The sequence below is a fragment of the Podarcis cretensis genome (assembly GCF_951804945.1).
Source record: "Podarcis cretensis genome assembly, chromosome: 6".
Lineage (NCBI taxonomy): Eukaryota > Metazoa > Chordata > Lepidosauria > Squamata > Lacertidae > Podarcis > Podarcis cretensis.
The window spans coordinates 95,451,586-95,479,011 of NC_137175.1; the positions used below are offsets into that span (position 1 = coordinate 95,451,586).

Below are 27,426 nucleotides of genomic sequence, written 5' to 3' on the forward strand. Positions count from 1 at the left end.
CGGCCCAGCTGCAGCCGCCGCTTGGGAGAGCAAATAGGTCGGGCAGGAGGGGAGCGGAGGTTTTTAAAGCACCCTTCTGCGGCGCCGTGGAAATATAAAACAATTGGGGAAGCTCAGGATCGGGTTGCAGGGCGACGCCGGGAGCCTAGTTACGTGTCGGTGTGAATATGCCGATGAGGCATCTAATCATAAGCCTGAGTTTTTATCAAAGCTTATATGTTTAATCAGGGCTTGTATTTTAAAAATGAGCTTAAAGATCTTCAAATGTTTCATGCCAGGCAGAAGACCAGTTGCCTAAAAACCTTGGCAAGATGTTTTACTCCTAGACAAGGGGCCCCCCTGATTTATAGCAGAAAACAATTCTCAAAGTCGTAAAAAGGGAATTACAGGCTGACAGCCAAGGTTACACTGACCCTACAAATTAAGGGTGGATAAATAGTAAAATGAGCCATATCTTCTTCCTAAGGTTAAGAAGGTCAAGAGCAGTGGAAAAGCAACTGGTCTGGCTGGCAGAAACAGAACATTTTTGGGAAGTCTTTTCTAAAGCTGTTTCTTTCTTAAACTAAGATCCTTTTAAGATTTCTCTTCCTTTTAAAAGGTTATTTATGTATTAAATATATTAGCTTAAATATAATTATGCAAAGGATTTAAGAAATGCTAGATTCTTATTTCATATAGTTGTAAGAGTTGTAACTATCCTGAAATTAAGTCAGCCACCAGCCCAACCTCCTGCCAGACAGGAGACGCCATCGAGCACTCCTGATATATGGTTGTCAGGCCTTTTGTTTAGAAACCTTCAGATGAAGGAGATCTCTCAATGTTGATGTGAACTCAAAATCCTTGACATATGTTTAAGATAAAAATTCAAGATTAACCATCTGTTTTGGAAGGCAATAGGGCAAGGAGGGCAAGAGGTGAGCTGGTAATTAAGATTCCTTGTTGAGACACATGTAAGATATATTACTACTTATTTGTCATTTATAGATAGAAGAATATATAGCTTTTTGATTTCCATAAAAGGGCAAGAAGGAAATGGGTGTATCTTTTGTGATTGGTTCTAGCAAACAGCCAATAGGAATTTCAACCAGGCTGATTGGACAGAGGCAGCCACAGGAGGAGCAAGGGGGCTGGATTAAGGAAATATAAGTGCTGGCCAGAATGGCAGGAGGCCAGGCCAGAGCTTGGTAACCATATACCACTGTGCCTCATATTTATTTGTCTGACAAATAAATTATTATTTTAATTTCTCTATTGCTGCGTTGAATATTTCATTCCAGCTAAGCGTTAACCACAAGCAGGGTGCTACACCGACACCCGCGTAGGTTCATTCCTTGGCAGCAACAGGGCGCCTTTCCCCCCACACACACCTGCCAAGGGGAGCCGCTGCCCCAATTTATAATAATAATAATAATAATAATAATAATAATAATAATAATAATAATAATTTATTATTTATACCCCGCCCATCTGGCTGGGTTTCCCCAGCCACTCTGGGCAGCTTCCAACAGAGATGAAAAATACACTAAAATGTCACATACTAAAAACTTCCCTGAACAGGGCTGCCTTCAGATGTTTTCTGAATGTCAGGTAGTTGTCCATCGCCTTGACATCCGATGGGAGGGCATTCCACAGGGCGGGCGCCACCACCGAGAAGGCCCTCTGCCTGGTTCCCTGCAACTTGGCCTCTCGCAGTGAGGGAACCGCCAGAAGGCCCTCGGAGCTGGACCTCAGTGTCCGGGCAGACTGATGGGGGAGGAGACGCTCCTTCAGATATACTGGACCGAGGCCATTTAGGGCTTTAAAGGTCAGCACCAACACTTTGAATTGTGCTTGGAAACGTACTGGGAGCCAATGTAGGTCTTTCAAGACCGGTGTTATATGGTCCCGGTGGCCGCTCCCAGTCACCAGTCTAGCTGCCGCATTCTGGATTAGTTGTAGTTTCCGAGTCACCTTCAAAGGTAGCCCCACGCAGAGCGCATTGCAGTAGTCCAAGCGGGAGATAACCAGAGCATGCACCACTCTGGCGAGACAGTCCGCAGGCAGATAGGGTCTCAGCCTGCGTACCAGATGGAGCTGGTAAACAGCTGCCCTGGACACAGATTTGACCTGTGCCTCCGTGGACAGCTGTGAGTCCAAAATGACTCCCAGGCTGCGCACCTGGTCCTTCAGGGGCACAGTTACCCCATTCAGGACCAGGGAATCCTCCACACCTGCCCGCCTCCTGTCCCCCCAAAACAGTACTTCTGTCTTGTCAGGATTCAACCTCAATCTGTTAGCCGCCATCCATCCTCCAACCTTGCCCTTCGCAAATGAAAAGCTTTAATCCGTTTAAAGTCCGTTTTGGCCGGCATTTCCTTTGGAAAGAAATTATTTCTGACTACTGTACGACTTTTCCCCCCTTTTATAAACGCAACCGCGACTTTTCAAGACACAGTGACTTGGGCTCAACATTTATACAGGATTCTCTCCCTCCACTTTATGGGTAGGACTCAAGGCAACATCTACAGGCCAAAATTGGGAATTTTTTGTTGTTTGTCAAAATGGACTTAAGCCCCTTTTGGAATGAAGTTCTTCAAATTCTATTTTTTTTAAAAAAAAATATTTATTAAAGTTTTAAAAAATTACAGAAAGAAAAAGTAAAAATACCACATTAAACAAAAACAAAACAACACATCACAATATATATATAAAAAAAAAAAAAAACAGAAATAAGACCCATTAAACAAAAACAAAAACGCAGGGGGGGAAAATACATCAGATCTCCTCATTACTAATCTTTCATTAGCTTATTTCCTTGACCTCCTCACACCTCCCTTTTTTGTATTCTAGGTCAATTATCCATTTCAGCAAATCCTTTCCCTCTTTTAAAATTTTTGTCCTGTAAATTGTCTTAATATAATGTGACTTTACTTTTCCTCCTTTCATCAATTAACAGTCAGTTATTCCCAAATCCTTTATATCCTTCCTGCTAAAATCATATAATATTATTCCAACATCCTTCTAACAGATATTAATTTTACAATGTTTCTGTAAATAGTCTTTAAATTTCTTCCAATCTTCCTCCACCGACTCTTCTCCCTGGTCTCGGATTCTGCCAGTCATTTCCGCCAGTTCCATGTAGTCCATCAACTTCATCTGCCATTCTTCCCGGGTGGGTAGATCTTGTCTCTTCCAGTACTTTGCAATAAGTATTCTTGCTGCTGTTGTAGCATACATAAAGAAAGTTCTGTCCTTCTTTAGCACCAATTGGCCAACTATGCCCAGGAGAAAGCCCTCTGGTTTCTTCAGAAAGGTATATCTAAATACCTTTTTCATTTCATTATAGATCATCTCCCAGAAGGTCTTAATCCTTGGGCACGTCCACCAAAGGTGAAAGAATGTACCTTCGGTCTCTTTACATTTCCAACATTTATTATCGGGCAGATGATAGATTTTTGCAAGCTTGACTGGTGTCATGTACCACCTGTATATCATTTTCATTATATTATCTCTTAAGGCATTACATGCCGTGAATTTCATACCTGCGGTTAAGTTCTTCAAATTCTCGCCGGCAGCATTTTTGCTGATGATGGTTCAGCTCACAAGCACCTGCCAAAGCGCAAAGCTCAGCGCTAGGTAGTCATCTGAGAGGGACATATCCTGCAGTTTTATACACATTTAAAGTAGATGAATAAAGTTAATTTGGAATATGCAAAAAATATAAAAAATAAATTTTAAGGAACCACAGAAAGTGGGGGAAGAAAGTCGAGTTTCCAAATGTTAAAATGATTGTAAAATTATGGAAATGTATAAAATAGAAAAACCATAAATAGAAATTTTAAAAAGACCATCATTTTTATTATCAGTGCTATTTTTCTAGAAAAAATAGGTGCCAGAATTCACCATTAACACCTGCGATGGCACATCACCCCAGCGCCGTTGGGTCTGCCCTCACTTAAATATAGTGCACCCCCCTCACAGAACACCAATTCCACGAATTCCTACAAACTACCCCAGATTATCTTGTGGGGGACTTGTGTGAGGGAAAACTTAATAATTTGGAGTCTCAGGCAGGATTTAATCAAATAAACAAGAAAGATTTTATTAAGCAAAGGAAGTTTATGACACAAGTGGGTAAAACATAGGGTACTTTGGATTATAATGCTATTTCACTTCAGTTCTGTCTCAGTTGTTAAAGGTAAAGGTAAAGGTACCCCTGCCCGTACGGGCCAGTCTTGACAGACTCTGGGGTTGTGCGCCCATCTCACTTAAGAGGCCAGGGGCCAGCGCTGTCCGGAGACACTTCCGGGTCACGTGGCCAGCGTGACATCGCTGCTCTGGCGAGCCAGAGCCGCACACGGAAACGCCGTTTACCTTCCCGCTGGTAAGCGGTCCCTATTTATCTACTTGCACCCGGAGGTGCTTTCGAACTGCTAGGTTGGCAGGCGCTGGGACCGAGCAGCGGGAGCGCACCCCGCCGACCTTTCGATCGGCAAGTCCTAGGCGCTGAGGCTTTAACCCACAGCGCCACCTGCGTCCCCTGTCTCAGTTGTTGCTTGCCGCTTAATACTTTGGTTCTTAAACAAGGTGGTATTTTCTGCCAGTTACACACCCCTTGGACAACCCTGCTCCTGAGGTCCTCCAAGTAACAGACCCAAGGGGTCTCCACACCCCTCTTAACTGGACTGGGAGTCTTCTTATTGTACTTTAGTGTTTTGTTGGGAAGCCGCCCAGAGTGGCTGGGGAAACCCAGCCAGATGGGTGGGGTATGAATTATTATTATTATTATTATTATTATTATTATTATTATTCTCCTCTTTTTGGAGCAGAATCTCTTCCCCTCCTGACTGGAATGAGACCTGTTGTTGTTTAGTCGTTTAGTCGTGTCCAACTCTTCGTGACCCCATGGACCAGAGCACGCCAGGCACTCCTGTCTTCCACTGCCTCCTGCAGTTTGGTCAAACTCATGCTGGTAGCTTCAAGAACAATGTCCCACCATCTTATCCTCTGTCGTCCCCTTCTCCTTGTGCCCTCCATCTTTCCCAACATCAGGGTCTTCTCCAGGGAGTCTTCTCTTCTCATGAGGTGGCCAAAGTACTGGAGCCTCAGCTTCACAATCTGTCCTTCCAGTGAGCACTAAGGGCTGATCTCCTTAAGAATGGATAGGTTTGGTCTTCTTGCAGTCCATGGGACTCTCAAGAGTCTCCTCCAGCACCATAATTCCAAAGCATCAATTCTTTGGCGATCAGCCTTCTTTATGGTCCAGCTCTCACTTCCATACATCACTACTGGGAAAACCATGGCTTTTACTATACAGACCTTTGTTGGCAAGGTGATGTCTCTACTTTTTAAGATGCTGTCTAGGTTTGTCATTGCTTTTCTCCCAAGAAGCAGGCGTTCTTTTAATTTCGTGGCTGCTGTCACCATCTGCAGTGATCATGGAGCCCAAGAAAGTAAAATCTCTCACTGCCTCCATTTCTTCCCCTTCTATTTGCCAGGAGGTGATGGGACCAGTGGCCATGATCTTCGTTTTTTTGATGGTGAGCTTCAGACCATATTTTGCGCTCTGCTCTTTCACCCTCAATAAAAGGTTCTTTAATTCCTCCTCACTTTCTCCCATCAAGTATACCGTATTCTCACAGCTTCTCCTCCTGGCTCAGCCTCAGCCTCCTAGTTAATTCCTGGCCTATTACTCTTACAGGAGTCAGACACCACACACTGTCCTTCACACTAAGCTCAGACTCCTTTCTCTAGCTTGTGAGATGTTTCTACCCAGAACCATCTCTCCTCTCCCAACCTAAAAAACTCTCTCCAAATCCTCCCTTTTTCAAACCCCTCTCCTGGAACCCCGGCCAATCAGAGGCTGCCGTTCGTTAACCGTTTGCCGGCAGGGAAAAAGAAAAAGAAAACACTGGTTGACCCAACCTGCACAGCAAAAACAAACTTTTCCGTCACAGTGCCCACCTGAGAGGTGCTGGAACTGAGTTCAGGTGAATTCAGCTGGGAAAAAAAGCCCTGTTTATTCTTCTTGTCAAAAGTTATATCCAGGCCCTCCTCCCAAAGGAGCCCAGGTTGTACAGACAAACAAACACTGTAAACTCTGTTGATGTCTTCTTTTTTGGTCAAAAGCCCTCAAAGCAGCATGCCAAGCTAAAATGTTTAATAAAAATGTTAAAATGTTTAATGAAATTTGAGAGCAAGCAAATTACTTACATGTTAGCAGCCAGTGAGGTATAGTGGCTGTCGTGCTGGACTTGGAATGGAGAAACCCGGCTGAAGTCCCCACTTAGCAAAAAAAAGCTTATTACTAGGTGGCCTTGTAACACCTAGTAACATTAGCCTATCACAGGGGACTATTGCTAAGGTGAAATAGGGAGGAACACCCAGTACGTTATCATGAGTTCATTGTCAGCAGGTTGTAAGAGTGCATAAAACCATAGTGTTTTTAAAGACTACTCAAACTACTCAAAAGTATTAAAACTGCTGAAAGTGCAATTCTGACATCATTTTTCCTGTTTAAATCTAGTGAGCACAGCTGAGCAAGAAGTCCTAAGTCCATAAGATAACTTTCAGACAGAAGGAAAGGTGATAAGTTGCTGTTAAGAACCAGGCAGAGTGGCACCCGCCCTGTGGAATGCCCTCCCATCAGATGTCAAAAGAAATAAGCTACTATTTGACTTTTATAAGACATCTGAAGGCAGCCCTGTTTAGGGAAGTTTTTAATGTTTGATGTTTTATCTTGTTTTTAGTATTCTGTTGGGAGTCACCCAAAGTGGCTAGAGAAATCCAGCGTTTAATTTATGATTAGTGTTAGAATTTAGTTAAGTCTTGGGGTGTTAGAAGCTTATTGAGACAGGCTAGTCTCCAGTGTGAGGTGCTAGCTAGCTCCATGTGTGTATTTGTGCCAGACTTTGCTAATCCTTTAATTAAGCAAGTGTCAAAAGCCAATTAAGTCAAGACTAGCCTCCTGCTTGCAGTGAGGTGTGAGCCTGGGGTAATGAGGTGTTAGCAACACAAAGGATGAAAGGACACATCTTATTTGCAAATGGGTGGATTTCCTCCCTGCCTCAAGTGGGGGTTTATTTAAAAAAGACAAGGCCAGTGTTTTAGGTGGGGTTGAGTTTAGCATAGCGAGGAGAGTAGGCTGGGATTTGACTTGGAAAGCAGGGCAACCGAGCAAGGATACTGCTGTGCCTATGTCCCTCTTGCACTGCTGATGCTCTGAACCCTTCCATGGCAAGCTCAGATGTATATATGTGTCAGTAAACCATACATCATAAAGACACCACAGTCCCTACTGTGTCGCATTTTCCTGGGTAAAGCTGCTGGAGTCTTGCACTGCCATGGATATTGGTGGTGGCATATAACAATAATATCCCCGCTGGATCAGAACCAAAGGTCTCTCTAGCCCAGCAGCCCCTTTCCTCCAGTGGCAAACTAGATGCCCCCACTTACTTGTTGCCCCCCAACAAAAAAGCCAAAAACATTGTAACCATCTGATAAGGGAATTGTTCCAGCCCCCTCACCATTTTGGATACCCTTTCCCACAACTACAATATCCTTTTTAAGAAGCAGCAATGGAAACATTGCATTTCAAGCCAAGCACAGTTGCATTATAGATTCTACAAATGCATCGCTGTACAGTGGTACCTTGGTTTGCATACGTTTTGGATTACAAACACGTCAAACCCGGAAGTGCGTGTCCAGGTTTGCAACCTTTTTTTGGATGGCAACCCATTTTTTTGGGATTACCAACAAAAATTTTTTGGAGGCCCCATTGGCGAAAGCGCACCTTGGGTTACAACCTGTTTTGGTTTACAAACGGACCTCTGGAATGGATTATGGTTGTAAACCAAGGTACCACTGTATTGGCTGTTTTTAATTCCTTGCCTAATGATCCCTGGCAGGGAATATGCCTTTTTCGCACCTGCCACACACTCGGGTGATGCTTTAATTAAGCCACCTAACACAGTCCCCAAATCGCTTTCCTGGTCAGTCACTGCAATATCATACCCATTAGTGTATTGGTGAAGTTTATCTGATTCATGGCTTTCTTTTAGGCAAGTACATGTATAGATAATATGTAAGCACTCACAGAACTGTCCATGCATTCATTAAAGGTTCGTAGGTTTCACTGGAACGATTATGCCCGTGTCCAGACAATTCCCACTGAAACCACTGGGTGCTTAATTAGAATTGCATTGCGTCCTTTTGTTTATTTCAAAATTTTCTAGGACTTTTTTGGCAACCTCGGAGCAGTAAACAACGTAATAACAAAAAGTAAAAGTAAAAGACAGCCGTTCTCTTTTGCCTTCTCCATCAAACAATGCCTGCCACCGCGGCTGGTGAGGGGGGGACCCTCACAAATTTATTCAGTCTCTCCCCTCCCCGTTTATTATGCTCGGGTTGTTTTCCAGACTTGCTGCGCCACACACCGCGCGAGTTTTTAACAGGAGAGAGGGAGCCTCGTTTCTTCTATTCTTGTTAAGAAGGAGTACTTTGCCCTTCCAACCAAAGCGGCCAGGATTTTACGGCCTCGCTGTGGGTTAAAGCCTCAGCGCCTAGGGCTTGCCGATCGAAAGGTCGGCGGTTCGAATCCCTGCGGCGGGGTGTGCTCCCGCTGCTCGGTCCCAGCGCCTGCCAACCTAGCAGTTCGAAAGCACCTCCGGGTGCAAGTAGATAAATAGGGACCGCTTACCAGCGGGAAGGCAAACGGCGTTTCCGTGTGCGGCTCTGGCTCGCCAGAGCAGCGATGTCACGCTGGCCACGTGACCCGGAAGTGTCTCCGGACAGCGCTGGCCCCTGGCCTCTTAAGTGAGATGGGCGCACAACCCCAGAGTCTGTCAAGACTGGCCAGGACGGGCAGGGGTACCTTTACCTTTACCTTTACTTCCTTCTTTCTCAAGAGATAAAGCACAAAAGCGCAGCAGGAGTCGGAGAGCGCAAACAAAAGGGACTTTTCCGAGCTGGAAGGAACATTGCCCGGGTCCTCTTCTTGCAGCTCCTTCCTCCCCCGCGAAACGTCAACCTGGTTTCTATTTCTCATAAATAGGACACGGAGGGTTGAGAAAACTACATGTCCCAGCATCCCTCGGGTGGGGGGAACCCGGTGCCATTAGGGATGAATGGTGTTGACGTTGGTAGCAATGGGAAGTCCTGGGCGTGTGAGTGCGCTGCGCTGCTGGGCTTCCCGTAGGAATTGCTAGGAAGTTTGGGGAGGCTCTGGGGGGGTCGTAATCTCTCTGCGCAAAAAAACCAAAACCCCTTCTTGCAAGCAACACACACACACACACACACACACAAAGGGAAGGCCTGCCTGAAGTCACTTTCTACAGGGAAAGTCTGTTTTCATCTTTACTTCCTGGTCAGAGAGTGGAGGAGGAGCGCAAAAGAGAAGAATTAGCCAACGCTTGGAAAGCGCGTAAAAGGTGGGTTTCGGTCGCGCCTTGCGCTGGGTTCAGGGAGAGGGGCGCGCCAGGCGAGCGCCCCATTTTTCTTCACCACCCCCTGGCTCTCCCCATTGCATGGCTCTCCCCATTGCATGGGGTTCCTCTGCAGCGCTTGGTTAGCCGAACAAGTCTGCCGCGCTGAAAATAACAAAACGCAGGCAGAAATGTCCGGCAGAATCCGCGACCAAGAGAGAGAGACTGTGGAAGAAGATTGGAAGAAGTTTAAAATATATCTTAAGAGCTACTATAAAATTGAGGAGTGCTAAAATGCTGAGGGAGAGGAAGACGTAGAATTGCAGCGGTAAATTGCGTTTAGTTTAGGGTGAAATTGAAAAGGAGAATGAATTTATATTTAATTGGCTAAGAAGGGTTGCTGAACAATTGTTAAAAGAAAGGATGCAAAAAGGGGAAGGCATGGGGAAGTCCGGGAAAAGAGGTTTATGGAAATAAGGTAAAGAAATTATGATTTTTTGTGTTTGTTTTTATGTTGTTTTTGTGTTTGTTAAAAATTGGAAATTAATAAAAATTTTATTAAAAAAAAAGAAAAAAGAAAATAAGAAAACGCGAAGCAGGCAAGGAACGGGTGGGGACCCTCTCCACGCACGGGCAGAGTGAGCAGAAAGAACGTTGGCTCTTAGCGTGAGCACCCAGGTCTGGGTGTTATGTGAGTGCCCTGAACGGGTGGACAACTTGGGACCCCCCCTCCAATGTTATCGGACTACAGTTTCCATCATGTCTGACCAATCTGGTAGGAGCTGATGGGAGCTGGAGTCCAGCATTTGGGCGGCCCCCGTTCCTCCACCCCTGGTCTTGGCTAGAAATGTGATCGGATGGACTGGAGAGTAATCAATATTTTCGAGACCACCGTAAGATATAGGAAATAGACGTTGGGTTGAAACTGGGAAAGCTGGTTTCCTAGCTTTAAGGAAAATTCATGTTCCTTTGCCTTATATAACAATATTTCTCTTTTTCTGGGAGGTTACGCTCAGATGTTGTTGTTGTTTAGTCATTTAGTCGTGTCCGACTCTTCGTGACCCCATGGACCAGAGCACGCCAGGCACTCCTGTCTTCCACTGCCTACGCTCAGATACATTCCTCATTAGGAGAGACAACCTCTTAAACTCCTCATGCCCTGAAACTAGAATAAACTTGTTCCAGGATTTGATTTCCCTTCTTCAACCCTGTTTGACCCCCAAAAAAGGCAATGCGACAACCATTAAAGGTAAAGGGGCCCCTGACCATTAGGTCCAGTCGCAAACGACTCTGGGGTTGCAGCGCTCATCTCGCTTTATTGGCTGAAGGAGCCGGCGTACAGCTTTCGGGTCATGTGGCCAGCATGACTCAGCCGCTTTTGCCGAACCAGAGCAGTGCACGAAAACGTCATTTACCTTCCCGCCGGAGCGGTACCTATTTATCTACTTGCACTTTGACATGCTTTCAAACTGCTAGGTTGGCAGGAGCAGGGACCGAGCAACGGGAGCTCACCCCGTCGCGGGATTCGAACCGCTGACCTTCTGGCCGGCAAGTCCTAGGCTCTGTGGTTTAACGCACAGCGCTACCCGCGTCCCGTGACAACCATTATACTCCAACAAATCTAAACCCTGGTTCGATCAGGAATGCCTCGCTATGAAGCGCACTTTGTTGGGAAAATACAGGAACTCTTTATCAAGGGAAACTTCCTTCCATCTACATACATACATACACTATAGACAGGGCTGGCCCATCCATAAGGTCAGGTGAGACGATCACCTCAGGCAACAGGGTACCCAGGGCAGGGGCAAAACTAAACTTTACTTCACCCTGGTCAAAGACCCAGTTTGGCACCCGCCTCACGTGCATTTGCATACACACATGCACAGTCTGGGAGCCTCAATGGCACTCTTCTGGAGGTGTCACCCGGGGCAAAAAACCTGGCTAGCCCCCCACCCCCATAGCTAAAGCTCTGTCTGATGCATGAGTTCCTGGTGCCCATCTTTCTTCCACTCCCTCCCCCCCCCCTCGTTCCTAATGCCAATCTTCACTCACCTGTTTTTTCCTGGCGGGGGGGGGCACTCCATTTTGGGGTTTGCTTCAGGTGCCAAAATGTATTGGGCCGGCATTGATTGTAGAATATAATTTGCCACTGAGACAGGGCTGGGGCTCTGCGAGAGTGTTATTCATCAAATGCTGCATTCTGAAATTTAACATTATGCCTTCAGATTGTTCTGGTTCAAGAATTATCTTGGTTTTTTCAAAATCCAGTAAGTTAGCTATACAACAAACATTATGATACATACAGAGACATACTTCCTCTGGTGACTGACCTAGTCAGCTCCACTATTTCATGGTACAAGTGCCACCTGCAAGAAAAAATTAGGAAGAGGAATAACAGGTGGACACATACACTTGTAGGACTTTCCGTATTGTTCTAAACAGTGTTAGAAGCTGTGAGCCCCAAATCTGAGCATTTTACTCCAGTATACCTGAAGGAGCGTCTCCACCCCCATCATTCTGCCCGGACGCTGAGGTCCAACGCCGAGGGCCTTCTGGCGGTTCCCTCACTGCGAGAAGCAAAGCTACAGGGAACCAGGCAGAGCGTGTTCTCGGTAGTGGCACCTGCCCTGTGGAACGCCCTTCCAGCAGATGTCAAAGCGATAAACAACTACCTGACATTCAGAAGACATCTTAAGGCAGCCCTGTTCAGGGAAGTTTTTAACGTGTGATATTTTAGTGTATTTTTGGTTTCTATGGAAGCCGCCCAGAGTGGCTGGGGAGGCCCAGCCAGATGGGCGGGCTATAAATAATAAATTATTATTATTATTATTATTATTATTATTATTATTATTATTATTATTATTATTACTGTAATGCAGAAAAGAAGGGGTAGCAGTTCTGGAGACTAGGGATGAGAAGAAGGTGTTCTTTCCCCTTTCTTTCTCCCTGAAATATAGTGTTTAGTGTAGCCAGGGTGTACGTCCCCTGGATACAACCCTACCCCCTACCCCAAGGATGCCTACTGTAAACTGGCAGAACTTGGCAGAGGCCAATTTGCCCTCTCTCCTTCCTTCCATTTTCTCCCCTCCCTACAACTAACATCTAATATCCCATATCTCGTGTGTTGTCAGCCATTAACTGGTTAACTCACTGTGGTTGCTTCCGCCTTGTTCCCTCACTTTTTACATACCATCCACATTAAGCTGTCATTCAATCAAGGACATCCTATATTTGCTTTGCAGTTCTTCCTTCTCTTCTCAAATCAAAGTCCAACTTCTCCCTCCCTCCCTGCCCTGAAGAATTGAATAGTAGGGTTTTGTTTTGACACGGACAATGAATTCTCAGGCAGGTGAGTCCGTCGCAGCTCAACCCAAATTCCCTGTAACGTTTTCAGTGGGTGTCACTTTATGGTTTAAAATATATATTAAAACATTAGCTACATACCACCTAAAATGTAGGAATGTTATAGTGCAATAATATTATAATTCTCTTTGGTCACAGACAAATTTGTATGCTGTTTTTATTGTTTTATTATATTTTAATGTTCTATTGCAGGGTTTCCCAAACTTGGGTCGCCAGCTGTTTTTGGACTACATTTCCCATCATCCCTAGCTACCAGGACCAGTGGTCAGGGATGATGTGAAATGTAGTCCAAAAACAGCTGGAGACCCACGTTTGGCAAACCCTGTTCTGTCGATAGTAAGTTGCCCAGAGAGCATTGCTATTGGGTGGCCTATACAAATAAATAAATATACAGGAAAAGTGATTTGAGCTCAGTTTATTTATTTATTTTGTAATTAATAAGAGTTGGACAATGGGTCCAACAGGTCGAGGAAAGGAAAATGCCCTAAAAGACACTGGGGCTTTTCCTAGTTTGGGAAATAGCAAGTGCCCAAGTAGAAACCTAGGCTTCAGGCAAATTCATGGTACAGTGGTGCCTCGCAAGACGAAATTAATTCGTTCCGCGAGTTTTTTCGTCTTGCGAAGCACGGACTTTGGAAAAGCTTCAAAAATCACCAGAGTCTTCAAAAACCTCAAAAAAGGCTACCACACCGCGTGCTATGAGTTGCTCCTCGAAGTGAATGCACGGTTTTAAGAAAAAGGAAACAAACTTGCAAGACGTTTTCGTCTTGCGAAGCAACTCAAAAAACGAAAAACTCTTTCGTTTTGTGAGTTTTTCGTCTTACGAGGCATTCGTCTTGCAAGGTACCACTGTACTCTCCGCAGTGCCCTCTAACTCAGTTGTGGGTGTGGACAGACACTAAATGTGGGGTGGGTACATCAGCAACTCCTCATAACCTGGGTCTTTGCCACCCCAAGCTAGTCTTCCCCCTCAACCCGAAGGACCAAGCTGGCAGTGTGGGCCCTGGAAGACCATGCCCTCAGAGCCAATGTGCTGCAGTGAGTGGAATATTCCACCTGGAATAAACCATGAAATGTAACAGGGTAATCATAATACAGTGGTACCTTGGGTTAAGTACTTAATTCATTCCGGAGGTCCGTTCTTAACTTGAAACTGTTCTTAACCTGAAGCACCACTTTAGCTAATGGGGCCTCCTGCTGCCACCACGCCACTGGAGCACGATTTCTGTTCTCATCCTGAAGCAAAGTTCTTAACTCGAGGTACTATTTCTGGGTTAGCGGAGTCTGTAACCTGAAGCGTATGTAACCTGAAGCGTATGTAACCCGAGGTACCACTCTAATAATTTTATTATTTATACCCTGCCCATCTGGCTGCTTTTCCCCAGCCACTCTGGGCGGCTTACAGCTCATAAAAAATGGTAAATCAAAATAAAAAATTCCTGATACAGGGTTGGCTTCAGATGTCTTCTAAAAGTCAGATAGTTGCTTATTTCCTTGACATATGAGGGCGTTCCACAGGGCGGGTGCCACTACCGAGAAGGTCCTCTGCCTGGTTCCCTGTAACCTCATTTCTGAGAAGTGAGTAATCCTGGGAAGTCAGAAAGTGAAACGGAATAAAGCTATTTGAGGGAAGGACAGGATAAAACTGTGAACAATAGGGCTGGCTTTGCCACTGGCTACTATTTTGTTGGGTTTATTTAAGATATCTTCAGCCCACCTTTCAGCCAAAGGCTGCCCAACATACCATACAAAAATAAGAAAACAATAGAAATAAAACAACAATAAATATTAATCTGTTTGAAGCTGTGGTTTGTAGCAATTTACTGGATGTGCAGTGTGATTCCTCCTCTGCATGGAACTGTAAAAGCTTCTTGAATATATAGGGACTCTGGTTTTATTTTATTTTTTATTATCTATCACATTTATGTCCCACCTTTCCTTTAGGGAGCTCAAGGTGGTGTATATGGTTCTCTTTTGCCCTGTTTTGTCCTCACAACAACACTGTGAGGTTTTAAGTAAGTTGTAACTCAAAATCACCTGATAATTGCACAACAGCCAGTCATTTTTCTCTGTGGCCCATACAGGCTTCCCTGGAAAAGAGAAGCTGATAACACGCTAGAAGATGACTCTTCAGCCCCCAAATACGGACGATATCTCACCCAATACTCTACAAAATGAAATGGAAGAAACCATAGAGGATTCCTTGTTGGAAAAGCCCTTGGAGTCTGACAGAGTTCTGCTGAAAATGGAGCCCAGTGGCCCTTCGGGATGCAACACAAGGCTTTCCCCAGGTTCATTTAGCATATCTGGCAGTTCTGAAGATAAAGATGTGGTAAACCCATTAGGTGAAAGGACTGGGTGTGTAGCCCAAGTTACCCGGCAATATTCTCTCGCAGAAGAGGAAAACAATTTGCTCAACACTACTCTAGAACAAAAAATGAGCTCAGAGGACCAGCAGAGCCTTCACTCCTTGGAACAACCTGAGGGAAGAACAGAGGACTTAGATTCTGATGGAAATCTCCTGAAAATAGAGACAGGTGGTCCTCCAGGATGTAATATATTGCCTTCCTCAGGCATAGATAGTTTGTCAGACAGTTTTGCACCCGAAGATGCGGTAGGTTCCTTAGATGAAAGGGCTGAATGCTCAACCCAAGTTGGCCTACAAGATTCTCCAATGGAAGAGAAGAACAGTTCTCCCGAAACCATCCTTCAGGAAAAAGTGAGTTCACAGAGCCAGCAAAGGGAGCACTTCTTGGAGGACCCTCGTGATTCAAAAGAGAATCTGTTGGACAAGGAAAGAGAAACAGTTGTTCAAAAGCCCGAAGGCCCTGGATTGGAAAGATCTTTGACTGAAGGTAAGACTGTAAGAACTATTCCATGGTAACTAACCTTGACTGCATACACATATGAAAGAGACCAGTCTAAAATTATTCACTAAAGAAACAGATCAGGACCAGTGGGTTTAAATTAAGTACTTAAAAGTATAAAACTGATTCTTGTTGCATTATTATTTTTTAAAAGTTGCTCCAGCACGGAATGTGTGATGATTGGTGTGTTGTTTGTTTGTTTGTTATTAAAGTGGAAGAGGATAAAGCTCATATATTTTAAACAGGCAGTTAGCTGTTAGACTTGGAGGTCAGAGGAATAGACTAGAATCATAGAATCATAGAATCATAGAGTTGGAAGAGACCACAAGGGCCATCGAGTCCAACCCCCTGCCAAGCAGGAAACACCATCAGAGCACTCCTGACATATGGTTGTCAAGCCTCTGCTTAAAGACCTCCAAAGAAGGAGACTCCACCACACTCCTTGGCAGCAAATTCCACTGTCAAACAGCTCTTACTGTCAGGAAGTTCTTCCTAATGTTTAGGTGGAATCTTCTTTCTTGTAGTTTGGAACCATTGCTCCGTGTCCGCTTCTCTGGAGCAGCAGAAAACAACCTTTCTCCCTCCTCTATGTGACATCCTTTTATATATTTGAACATGGCTATCAGATCACCCCTTAGCCTCCTCTTCTCCAGGCTAAACATGCCCAGCTCCCTTAGCCGTTCCTCATAAGGCCTTTGACCATTTTGGTTGCCCTCCTCTGGACACGTTCCAGTTTGTCAGTGTCCTTCTTGAACTGTGGTGCCCAGAACTGGACACAGAACTCCAGGTGAGGTCTGACCAGAGCAGAATACAGTGGCACTATTACTTCCCTTGATCTAGATGCTATACTCCTATTGATGCAGCCCAGAATTGCATTGGCTTTTTTAGCTGCCGTGTCACACTGTTGGCTCATGTCAAGTTTGTTGAAACACATACCACTCCTGACCTGACTTTTGGTAATCTTGTTCTGTACTAAATCCCTTTAGTAAACTTCAGGCCAGGGTGGATTTGATTTAAATCAAATCAATTTAAATCACGATTTAAATAATTAGTCAGTAAGACTTGATTTAAATCATTATTATTTTTTACAGAAAGACTCATTCTTGCTGGTATAATCTTAATATTTACAACCAGATGAAGGTTTCATTTTTGGAATAATAAATTTTCAGAGTAGTTTTTACAGTTATATAAAAAATTACTGATTTGTTTATACTGTTAGAAATACATTGACAGATAATTATAAAATTATTGTGAGGTTTAATAAGTTAACTGTTTATATTTGGACAACTTTTCTGCTGTAATTTATTGGAAGGAGAAAGATAATCATTTCCTTAATAACAATTTAAACAATTTATTTAACTGAAACAATAACATTATAGCATATGTATCCATGTCTGTTAACTGATGTGGTTAACTGATTTTTTATATAAAAAAAACTTAGACTGAATTTTAGCACACATGAAAAACTTAATATTTCCTGATGAATAGCTTTTGGACTTAAACTTAACTTAAATAGAAAAGTATCTTTAGAATTTTTTTTCCTCCAAAAGCATTTTATTCTAAAATCCAATTTAAATAACAAAAATCTGATTTAAATAAAAAAAATCCATTTTTTTTCAAAAGCATTGATTTTTATCCACCCTGCTTCAGGCTTTTGTCTGCAACCATGAGGCCAAAATATCCATGAGTTATATCCAACATGACCACCCCACTTGCAGAACAGATTTCTGCTTGCTCACTTACTTGCTGTATTTATAAAAAATATTTATATACAACTATATGACAAAAATGTATCAAAAGTGGTTTGTAGCAATTAAGGTAAAACCATACAATAAAAGCACAAAGGGTTAAAAACAATCAGGTTAAAAACAGAGATCAGTAGCCCATTGTATGGGGATTGTATTCTTGATTGCCTACATAGGCCTGGCAGAATAGAAAATTTTTCAGCAAGCGTTTAACAGCTGGCACAGATTCTGCTGAAATTCTGTTGTGAGAGTGGAATATGGCTTGTGCCATGTTGACTGTAACCCTTGCTCTTTTGAAATAAGAATGAAAGTTATGCATGTCCGGATTGCCACCTTTGGTCGGGCAAAATAAAAGGCAGGTTGGGCAAAAATACGGAACAGGGATTGTGGGGGCTAAAAATTACTTTACCTGGTGCAGAAATGACATTTAAGTGCAAGATGGAAAGTGGGGGGGAAGGTGTGCTACGAGAGTGTAGTTCAAAGCATTGCCACATTGGAAACGAAACTTACGCCCTACTTAAATCTCATTTTCCAAAATACCAGAGAGCAAGAATTTGAGCTGACTTACCACAACATTTATAAGAAGGGAGCTTTCAGGGCAAGCGCCCTCACGTTTTAGCTAGTACATTACATGATTTCTTTTTCTTCTGGTCTTGCTTTTGGGCCGACTGGCCTTCTTCCTTGCTGCTATTTCTGGTAACGCTGATGTGCTTCTCAGGGCACACAGGATGCAAACCAGAGGCTGAGCCCTGCGCAGAAGAGGCAAGCCATCAAAGTGCAAGAGAACGACCGATGGAGCAGCCGGGTAATGGTGAGAAAACCTTTGTCCTCTGCATAGCAACAAAGCTGATCAAATGAATTTTAATTAAGAAATGACAAAAAAGGAAATTAAATTAAATTAAAAGGGCTTGTATTGGGAATGTTACTCCAGCTCTTAGTATCCAAAACTGTCTATTCCTTTTCAGCCAGGGTTTCTTGTGTAAGGAAGGGGTGGGGCACCTCTGTCCCACTGGCCGAATGTGATTGTCCAGACCCACCCCTTCTCTCTCTCTAGCCCTTGGGACCCCAGGCCACATGCTTAGGGAAGTTTTTAGTAACTGATGTTTTAATGTATTTTTAATCCTTTGTTGGAAGCCGCCCAGAATGGCTGGGGAAACCCAGCCAGATGGGTGGGGTATAAATATCATCATCATCATCATCCCTGCCCTATACCCTTCCCAGTGCTTCTGCCCAGGCGGCAGCAGTGATGGCATGGTGGGTCTGCTACGTTCACCTAACCTTTGGTCAGTTGCTTTGCTACTTACCAGGAGGGAGAGAGAGGAGGATGGAGGTGAGGCTGGCAAAGTGCAAACTCGGCCGCAGAAACCATGGATGGGTTTGGCTGTTTCACTTGCAACATTCCCACCTCACCAACACCTCTTCTCTCTCCTTCCCTCTGCCTCCTGGTAAGCAGCAGCATCAGAGGTCAGGTGAGCTTTCATGCGGCTAGAACATGGGTAGGGAAACTAAGGCCCGGGGGCCGGATCCGGCCCAATCACCTTCTAAATCCAGCCCGTGGATGGTCTGGGAATCAGCATGTTTTTACATGAGTAGAATGTGTCCTTTTATTTAAAATGCATCTCTGGGTTATTAGTCCAGCCCCCCACAAGGTCTGAGGGTCAGTGGACTGGCCCCCTGCTGAAAAAGTTTGCTGACCCCGGGCTAGAAAAATAAGAGCCGCAGACATTGCCCTGCTCATTTTATTGCTGACTCCGCTCCCCAGTTTTCTCTCTGGCCCTGGCCACCACTTGCATGTGGCCCCTGGGAAGCTGGCCATGGGGCAGAGCTGATGTTTGACAGCAACTTTGCTGCCAATGGAGCCTGGTGTGTGTGTGTCAGAAGGTGGCAGCCGCCTTTGGAGTATGAAATATTTTCAGTACAAGGTGAAGCTAGTCTATGCCATCCACCGTGTGTTACCCTGAGTCTATTGCCATGTGGACTGAATGAGTTTTATCGATTTTAAAATAAAGCTTTTTATTGATTTTCACAATGCAACAGACAACAATTTGATTGATAGCATTTTTTTATCCTGCTCTTCAGCTGGGGAGAGGGGAGGGAGACTTCCTTGAGTGGGTTACAAATATCAGTGATGATAAGGCATTTTGTGGTATATCGGGCTCCTTTCTGAATCACATTTTTCTGTCTTTCATGGTCTTCAGGTTTTGTGTCCCATGGGTTTGCTTTGGGAGCTGCGGTGCTTTTGGCTGCTGTTTTTATAAGCGCCTCTGGCTATCTCACTTCTCCCCCCCTGAATGTGCCCAAAAACCCAGTTGTGGAGGCTTTCCTGTCAAGATTTGAACCTTTGAAGGAGAGCTTCCCAGGTCAGAGACCTTACCTGTGGGTCCGGGTCCAGAAAGTCCTACAGAAACACCTCAATGCTTCCCGCCACACGGAGCCAGCTATCTTACTCCTTGCCTCTGCGCAGGAAGGCAAAGCAACCTTGAAGTGCCTCAGCTCCCAGATTGCAGATACCTACTCCTCATCCCTTGGTGGCAGCACGGTCCAGGTGGATGGAGCCTCGAAATCCACTCTCAGCAGCGACAGGGCCAAGCTGGCTGTCGACGAGGAGCTCACCTCTGGCTTCCACAGAGGGGGGAGGGCGGCCGTGGTGCATCAGTTTGAGTCTCTGCCTGCGGCTTCCACCTTGATCTTTTACAAGTACTGCGACCACGAGAGCGCAGCTTTCAGAGACGTGGCGCTGATTTTGACAGTCTTGCTGGAGGATGAGAACCTGGAGCCTAATGTTGGCCTGCAGACTGTGGAGGAAAACGTGCGGGACTTCCTCTGGGCCAAGTTCACGAACTCAGACATGGCCACATCCTACAACCACATGGACACAGACAAACTGAGTGGATTGTGGAGCCGCATATCTCACCTGGTCCTCCCAGTCTACCCAGTACAAGCCATAGATGATGCTGGTTGCCCTTTGCAAGCCAGAGCCCAGGGCTGAACAAGGCGGGTTTCAGAGGAAAGCCAAAAAGCTCTGAAGGATTTGCACCAATCAAGGAAACTTGTTTTTCCCCTACATGACTGTGTGAGCCAAGCAAGGTTCTAGAAGCATTAATGAGGAGCTGGCTGATTTTATATCAATAATGCATTTTGATGTTGGTATTGATTGACAAAATGAGAAGTATATTAACTGTGCTACTTCTGTAGCCGTTTCAGCATTTGTGATGCAATCAAAGGACATTTTAAAAAAATACTAGTGGACAGGTGGGTGGTATTTATCTCTTGCACGTTGCACATCCAGAATGTTTTTTGCCACTGGAGGAAAACAGAATGAATGCAGAGACACAGGAAATTGCCCTTAGCAAACTCTGCCCTTGTTAAAAGTTAGTTTTGATACAGCAGTGTGCCTAAATTTTCTGTTATATTGATTAAATCCTCATGTGCAGGGGTGGGGAATATGCTCAGTAACATGTATCTGAAATTTGGAAGGCCCTGGTTAGCAGCTTCTATTAACTCTTCACAAGCAAAGAAAAAACAATGAATACTACATCTGTGACCAGCCGTAAAACAGGGAAGGCTGCCTTTCCCTGCAGTATCATTCTGTGTGTCTTATTTGGTGCTGACACTAAATCAAAAGCATAGAAAGAATACTATAAATACATAGAAGAAGCAAACGGTGCGGCCTCAATATGGTTCACGTCTGTTGTACTGGTAGGGGGGAGACCAGTCCAGGTTAAACTCAGGGTACGGGGGTTCACACAGTTGAATGCAATAAATCGGAAAACTCCTGAAGAATGATGCAACCTTACACTTGGGTGTGCCTTAGCCAGTTGCACAAATTTCTTTCTTAGGTAGTGAGATGAGTGGAAAAGCAGGTCGTGTATGTAAGAAGTGGAGAGCATGGGTAGCTAGGGAGGGAAATGTTGTTTTTTCAATTTAACTTGATAACCTAGCGGTGAGCATATCCCCAGACAGTATTGCAAGGCTACACAGAAACCACAGGAGGCAGATAAATGCAGTTGTCATTTCTCCATGTGAAACTGCATAGCATTTCCATTGAATAATACATTTTTTAGAGACAAAGCTAGTCTGGATGAAAGAGGTAAATGCTGGAAGCAGAAATGGTAAGTGGAGTCACAAGCGGGAGAAGGAAATTATCGGAAGAATTTATTTTTTTTTTAAAAAAAGGACTATGTCTTTGTATAGGAGAATCTCCCAGGAAGGCAAATCTGTCTGTTCCAAAGTAACAGAGAACAAACTTCATGCCAAAAGAAGTGTCTCCTTTTTAAAAAAATCCTAATGGATATTTGCTGGTGATTTGGTAGAATCCTGGGACAGTATCCAATACGCTTGTTCCATGAGCTCAAGAATTCCTGTTTGCACAGTGGAACTCTCCCACTCTCTCCCTGCGTGTGCCCTGCCCCCTCCCAAAATCTGCTCTGGAGGGTGGGTGGGGAACCCCTGAACTGATTCAGGGGGTGCATGAGGAGAGGGAAGAAAAGTTCTGTCAAACAGCCCAAATTCCTTGTGCAGATGGAACTAGTTCATTGAATACCACCTGCTATAGTTAGATGGCAGGTGTCAGCTGGTTCCGTAGCTTGAGTTCCATCAGCACCCACCATTCAATCATATTTCAATCATATTCCATCCCTGTATTAACTGCTACATTAAATTGTTTCACATCTGCAGTATTTGCACTTGCAGTGCCACCTTACGTATGTCTACTCAGAAGCAAATCCCAGTATATTCAGTGGAGCTTATTTCCAGGAAAGGACGCATAAGATAGAAAACTTTCTTTCCTTCTGTTACCTGGCTTTGTCTCTTGGGAAACAAAGGGCAGCATTGTATTAGGCATACCCAGAGTAACCCATGGGAATTACTGTACACGACTAACTTAAGTTCATTAATTTCAGCGAGTGTAACTTGGTTGGATACAACCCGTCTATTGTCTCCTTGCTTGCAGTAGAAAGGAAAACCATCACAAATCATTAAGACTGTGCATGCTGCTTTCTTTAAAGGTTCATATAGCTTGAATCCAGCTGTTTTGTGTCTCCAATCAGAAGGCAAGTTCAGGTACTTGGCTGCCAAGCCAAGAACAACTCACCTAGATTATTTTTGATTTGAAGTCGAACATGGAATTGCAGTCTGAAGGAGCCACACTTGCGAATAGCATTGCCAACCTAACAGAAGTTTGAATTGTAGCAATGAGCACATCCATCTTATAAAAAACTTTGCCTTCTGATTTCTGCAAATCAAGTTGCTGCTAAAGGCACAAAACCAGCTACGTTTTGATCGGTTAGCAACACTACTGGACAGCAAATAAAGAAGTGCAATTAATTTGTCATTTTAAGTAACACTGAAAATCTAGTCAAATAAATATGAGCTAATAAAGAATAAGAATGAAGTGCATTAAAAATATTTTTGATCTTTGTGTGAAATAAAAGTCAAAGTGGAAGTTATCACATATTACTAGTGACACTTGGGTATTGTCCACAGTTTACCGTGTGTTTGCAGCCGTTTGTGTTCCCATTTCATTTGCATACATGACGTTACCCTCAGACAACACCATTCTCATTGCTTTCCCCCTGTAAATTTAGGCTTACTCAGTATGAGGATAATCCAAGAAGTTGGAGGAAACCAGACTCCACTCCTGCTGATCAGCTGAGTCTACACAGTGACATCAGCTGATGAACAGGTGTGGGGGTTTTTTTGGGGGGGGTGGTGGTGGTTTTGCAGGCTGGAAGCTCTGCAATCCTGCCCTGTGCTGGCCAAAAGCAAAAGAAGACAGATTTCCTGATCCTTAAAAAATTGTGCAGAAAAAGGCATTTATGTTTAGCTGTTCTCACCTACTGAAAGTCCCTCTTCCCCAGAGCCGTGAAAGATAGAGGGACAACCCTCTCTGCCCTTCTTTCCACTTGTTGCTCAGCGCAAAAAGTCACTGCAGTTTTTAAAGTTTTATTTTCCAAAGTCTGCAGTGTCAAGCGCATGGCAAAATTTGCAAGAAATATACATTATTCCCTCTATAGGATAAGGTAGTTTCTACATGCCTTCATGCCCAGTGCTTTTTTTTTTCTGGTGGTACTCGAGGGCATGCAAAAAAATGTCCAAAGTGTGGCACTTTCTGGTGAATACAGGCACCTTTTTGTTAGCAATTCATGCCTCTGATGCTGCAGATGTGATTGGTGTAATTCACATGCCTGTCTGGGAGAGTGTGGGAACGGAGGACAGTCTTATCTCTTCTGCTATGTGTAGTGTTGTTTTTTAAAAAATATTTTATTAAGGGTTTTCTTGTTTTACAGTGTGAGTGTAATGCCTTGTATTTTTTTTCTCCATGTAACATTTTTACAAATCCGTTTCATTTGTTGAGGCATTAGGGGGAGAAGAAAAAAAAAGAAAAAAAGAAAGGGGGTGGAGGGAGGGGAAATGGATGGGGGTGGGGTCGGGTAGCGGTGTTTCTATTATGCTTAATGTATGTAGAGTTTGGTGTCAGCGTGCTTGTGTTGTTCACTTGTGTTCCTTTGGTGGTGAGAGAGGTTGGGGTTGGCCAAGGGTGTGATTGTTTGTTTGTGATTGGCTGTGGTGATCTTTGTTTTCGTGTGTGAGTGGGGTGGGTGGGTGTTTTGGATCAGGTTAGCCATTTTGATTTGTATGCTGTTGGTGGACTATTGTCATTGTCTTGCTGGGCTGTGTATGTGATAAAGGGGAGCCATAACGGGGTGAAGGTGTCTTCTTCTGTTTGTCCCCGTGTCAGTTTCAGTTTATTAGTTAATTTTTCTAGTAGGGCTGTTTCCCATACTATTTGATACCATTGGTCCATGCTTACTCCTGACAGGTCTCTCCAGTGTCTGGTTATGGTGTTTCTGGCTGCTGAAAGAAGGTAGGTTATGAGTTCTTTGTGGTGTAAATGGGCATTGTTGTCTTGGAAGATGTTTAGTAGGGCTGCTATGTGTAGTGTTACACTGTACTTTTGCTTTTGGCCCGCCTGTTCTCTGAAAGCTGGGGGTTAGCCTCCCCTTCAAATGGTGGAGTGGCCAAGCCACACTATTCTCAAGTACATACATACAGGACACATAGAAATCGCACACAGAGATGGACGGACGGATGGACAGGAATACACTTTTAGCAGAGGTGGGGGATATAAAAGCAGACACACCCAGCAGAGAAGACCACAATGCTGGGCCATGAAGAGAGGAACACATTATTATTATTATTATTATTATTATTATTATTATTATTATTACAATGGAGAGGAACTCACAACCTCTGCTGTGTGTGCTTTTCTGACCTCTTTCCTCTGAGCATACGTGTACCTGCCTGCCTATATGGTATGAGTGGACCATGTGTATCTGTGAGTTGAGTGCATCAGCCTGTAGGTATCTTCTTCTTGTTCAATCACTCGTAGCCGATTAAGATGGTCTTCCGTGAACACGGTCTTAACAGTGAGTCTGTAAGTGACTGTGGAGGCCAATTCTGGATCCACAAGTCCTTCCACAGTGGGGACATTGGATTCCGGGTGGGAGTTGATCACTGTGAGGGTTTGCCAAGCATGCCTTCCTCTTAGCACATGTCTTCTTTTTGTCCTGAGTTCGAGTGTCTTCAAAGCCCATGACACCTTTGGTAAAGGCTGTTCTCCAACTGGAGCGCTCGCAGGCCAGTGTTTCCCAGTTGTCAGTGTTTATACTACATTGAGTATAAGTGCCTTGAGAGAGTCTTCGAACCTCTTTTGTTGACCACCAGCATTACGCTTTCCATTTTTAAGTTTGGAATAGAGTAGTTGCTTTGGAGGACGATAATCAGGCATCCGCGCGAGATGACCTGTCCAACAAAGTTGATATTGAAGAAAGTCCGTTGAGGACTTATTGGATCATTCTTTGTCTAGCTCCTCCCCTTTGACCTTACCGCCTTGGGTGACCCTTCTGGGAGTAAGAGACTCCTGATGGCTTCACTCACAAGGGTCATAGGAACATGCAAGCCCATTCACCACAACAAGGTGATGATCCAGCGAGTGAGCCTGTATGTATACATTGATATGTGCCAATTAGTGACAGAGCACAGGAGATGTGTAGCAGATGTCACCTCGTATTTTGCATTTAACAGAGGACTGAAGCCTCCAAAGAAAGCCAGAGGAAAGCCGTTTTGTAACCAGTTGTAAACTTGTGCTCTTTCCCCAAGGATTTGTTTTGAGAGACAGTAATGTTATCTCGGAGCCTGTGTTGGAATTGCAACCAACTTTGCTTGGCCTTGTTGACATGTATGAGTTCCCAGCAAAGATACAGTGACCTTGGAGTCTCAAATTTCAGCGGCATCGTGTGCAACACCAAAGTTCAGCACCAGCAGCCTCTCGCCTCCCATTCTACATCGTAGTTGTGGTGTCCCTGAGGCTCCGAACCAGTTGCACTCCCCTAAATACACCTGTGAACCTCAAGGTCTCCACGGAGGCTGGTGGAGAAGGGAGAAGATTGATAGACCTACCTGTCCTAATGCTGGGAATGGAAATGAATGACGATGGACTGTTGACATTAATCCATCCTTACTTACTTTTACCATTCTGTCCTATTTTATAAATATACAACAATATGAACAAAAAGTCTAAAAATAATAATTTCCCATTTTCTTATCAAAGTGATGCCCTATTATAGTTCGCTCAGGTTGTGAACGTGATCTGTGCGGGAGGCCCGTTCGCAACCCGCAGCATTCACAACCTGCAGCCCCGCGTCTGCGCATGCGCAGGTTGCGATTTGGCACTTCTGCACATGCGCAAAGCGCGTTTTAGTGCTTCTGTGCATGCCTGAGCGCCAAAACCCGGAAGTAACACATCCCGGTATTTCCAGGTTTCGGCACATCCGTAACCCAAAAACGCGCAAGCTGAAGTGTTTGTAACCCGAGGTATGACTGTATAGGCTCAACTTGCTTGAAATTAGCAGTCTTTTTGTCCCTGGGGAGTTTGAGGTACTGCTAGCCTCCCAGGTTCAGGGAAAAAGGGGTAGGAGAGCCTGATTAATGTGCATTTTCTCCTCCTAGTCCAGTGCTGCAACGGGGAGGAAAGCCAAACAGCATGCCTCTTAGAGAGGAAACAGCAAATAATGCTAAGACTGCAGTCTAAGAACGGCAGTCTCCCCACTGAGTTCACGGGGGACTTACTTCAACAGTGGTTATTTTACAATCATCACAAACAGTTCCCACTTACAAAACAGTAAAGGGAACCTCTTAGCCTGGATCACCCTCTCAGCAACAGCCAGATTTCCAGTACTTTGCGAAAGGCTGACACACACAACTTTTACATTCTAGTAAAGGTAAAGGACAGTTAAGTCCAGTCACAAATGACTCTGGGGTTGCAGCGCTCATCTTGCTTTACTGGCCGAGGGAGCCGACGTTTGTCTGCAGACAGTTTTTCCAGGTCAAGTGGCCAGCATGACTAAGCCGCTTCTGGCGAAACCAGAGCAGCGCACGGAAATGCTGTTTACCTTCCCGCCAGAGCAGTACCTATTTATCTACTTGCACTTTGAGGTGCTTTCGAACTGCTAGGTGGGCAGGAGCAGAGACCGAGCAATGGGAGCTCACCCTGTTGCAGGGATTCAAACCGCCGACCTTCCGATCGGCAAGCCCAAGGCTTCATGGTGTAGGCCACAGCACCACCCGCATCCCTACATTAGCTTGCTCGTTGTAATGGAGTTCCCCCCTCCCTACACTGTTGTATGCTTTCCTATGCTTTTAAAATGAGTGAAAATGCGTATTAAAAATGAGATCAAAAGACAGCTTCTGCAGAGATCAACCCATAAAGCGAGCTGAAATGCACTCTGTTGCAAAGCAGGGATTGCATGCTTCCTTGCAGGCTCCCTGTACTCTGCTCCAGCCACTTGACTCCATTCCTATTTTTGCCCTTTGATTTGGACCTGTACCAAGCAGCTTCCACTGTTAAAGATATAACAGATCGAAGAGGCACAGGTGGCACCGCCATGCAACACAACGGAAATTCCTGCGGAGGTCAGGAAAACAGGAGGTCATCAACATGGGCTGTGCAGGCCTGCCCACAAGAGGGCGCCCTTCTCCTCTGCTTGAGAG

General features: G+C 44.6%; 1 protein-coding gene across 3 annotated transcripts; it reads left to right on the forward strand.

Annotated features, from left to right (window-relative positions):
• Positions 1 to 9,119: 9,119 nt before the first annotated feature.
• On the forward strand, positions 9,120 to 22,830 carry TOR1AIP2 (torsin 1A interacting protein 2). Of its 3 annotated transcripts, XR_013840032.1 has the most exons (5): positions 9,120 to 9,407; positions 14,849 to 15,619; positions 18,095 to 18,187; positions 19,575 to 21,466; positions 21,529 to 22,830. XR_013840032.1 is itself a non-coding variant. In XM_079981507.1 (4 exons), the coding sequence occupies exons 2-4, from the start codon at positions 14,887 to 14,889 to the stop codon at positions 20,363 to 20,365; spliced, it is 1,617 nt and encodes a 538-aa protein (XP_079837633.1). In that variant the 5' UTR covers positions 9,120 to 9,407; positions 14,849 to 14,886; the 3' UTR covers positions 20,366 to 22,830. The 3 variants fall into 3 exon arrangements, 2 of the variants coding, with proteins under 2 accessions (XP_079837633.1, XP_079837634.1); XM_079981507.1 differs by having other exon boundaries at positions 19,575 to 22,830; XM_079981508.1 differs by lacking the exon at positions 9,120 to 9,407 and adding an exon at positions 10,071 to 10,650 and having other exon boundaries at positions 19,575 to 22,830.
• The last annotated feature ends 4,596 nt before the right edge of the window (positions 22,831 to 27,426 follow it).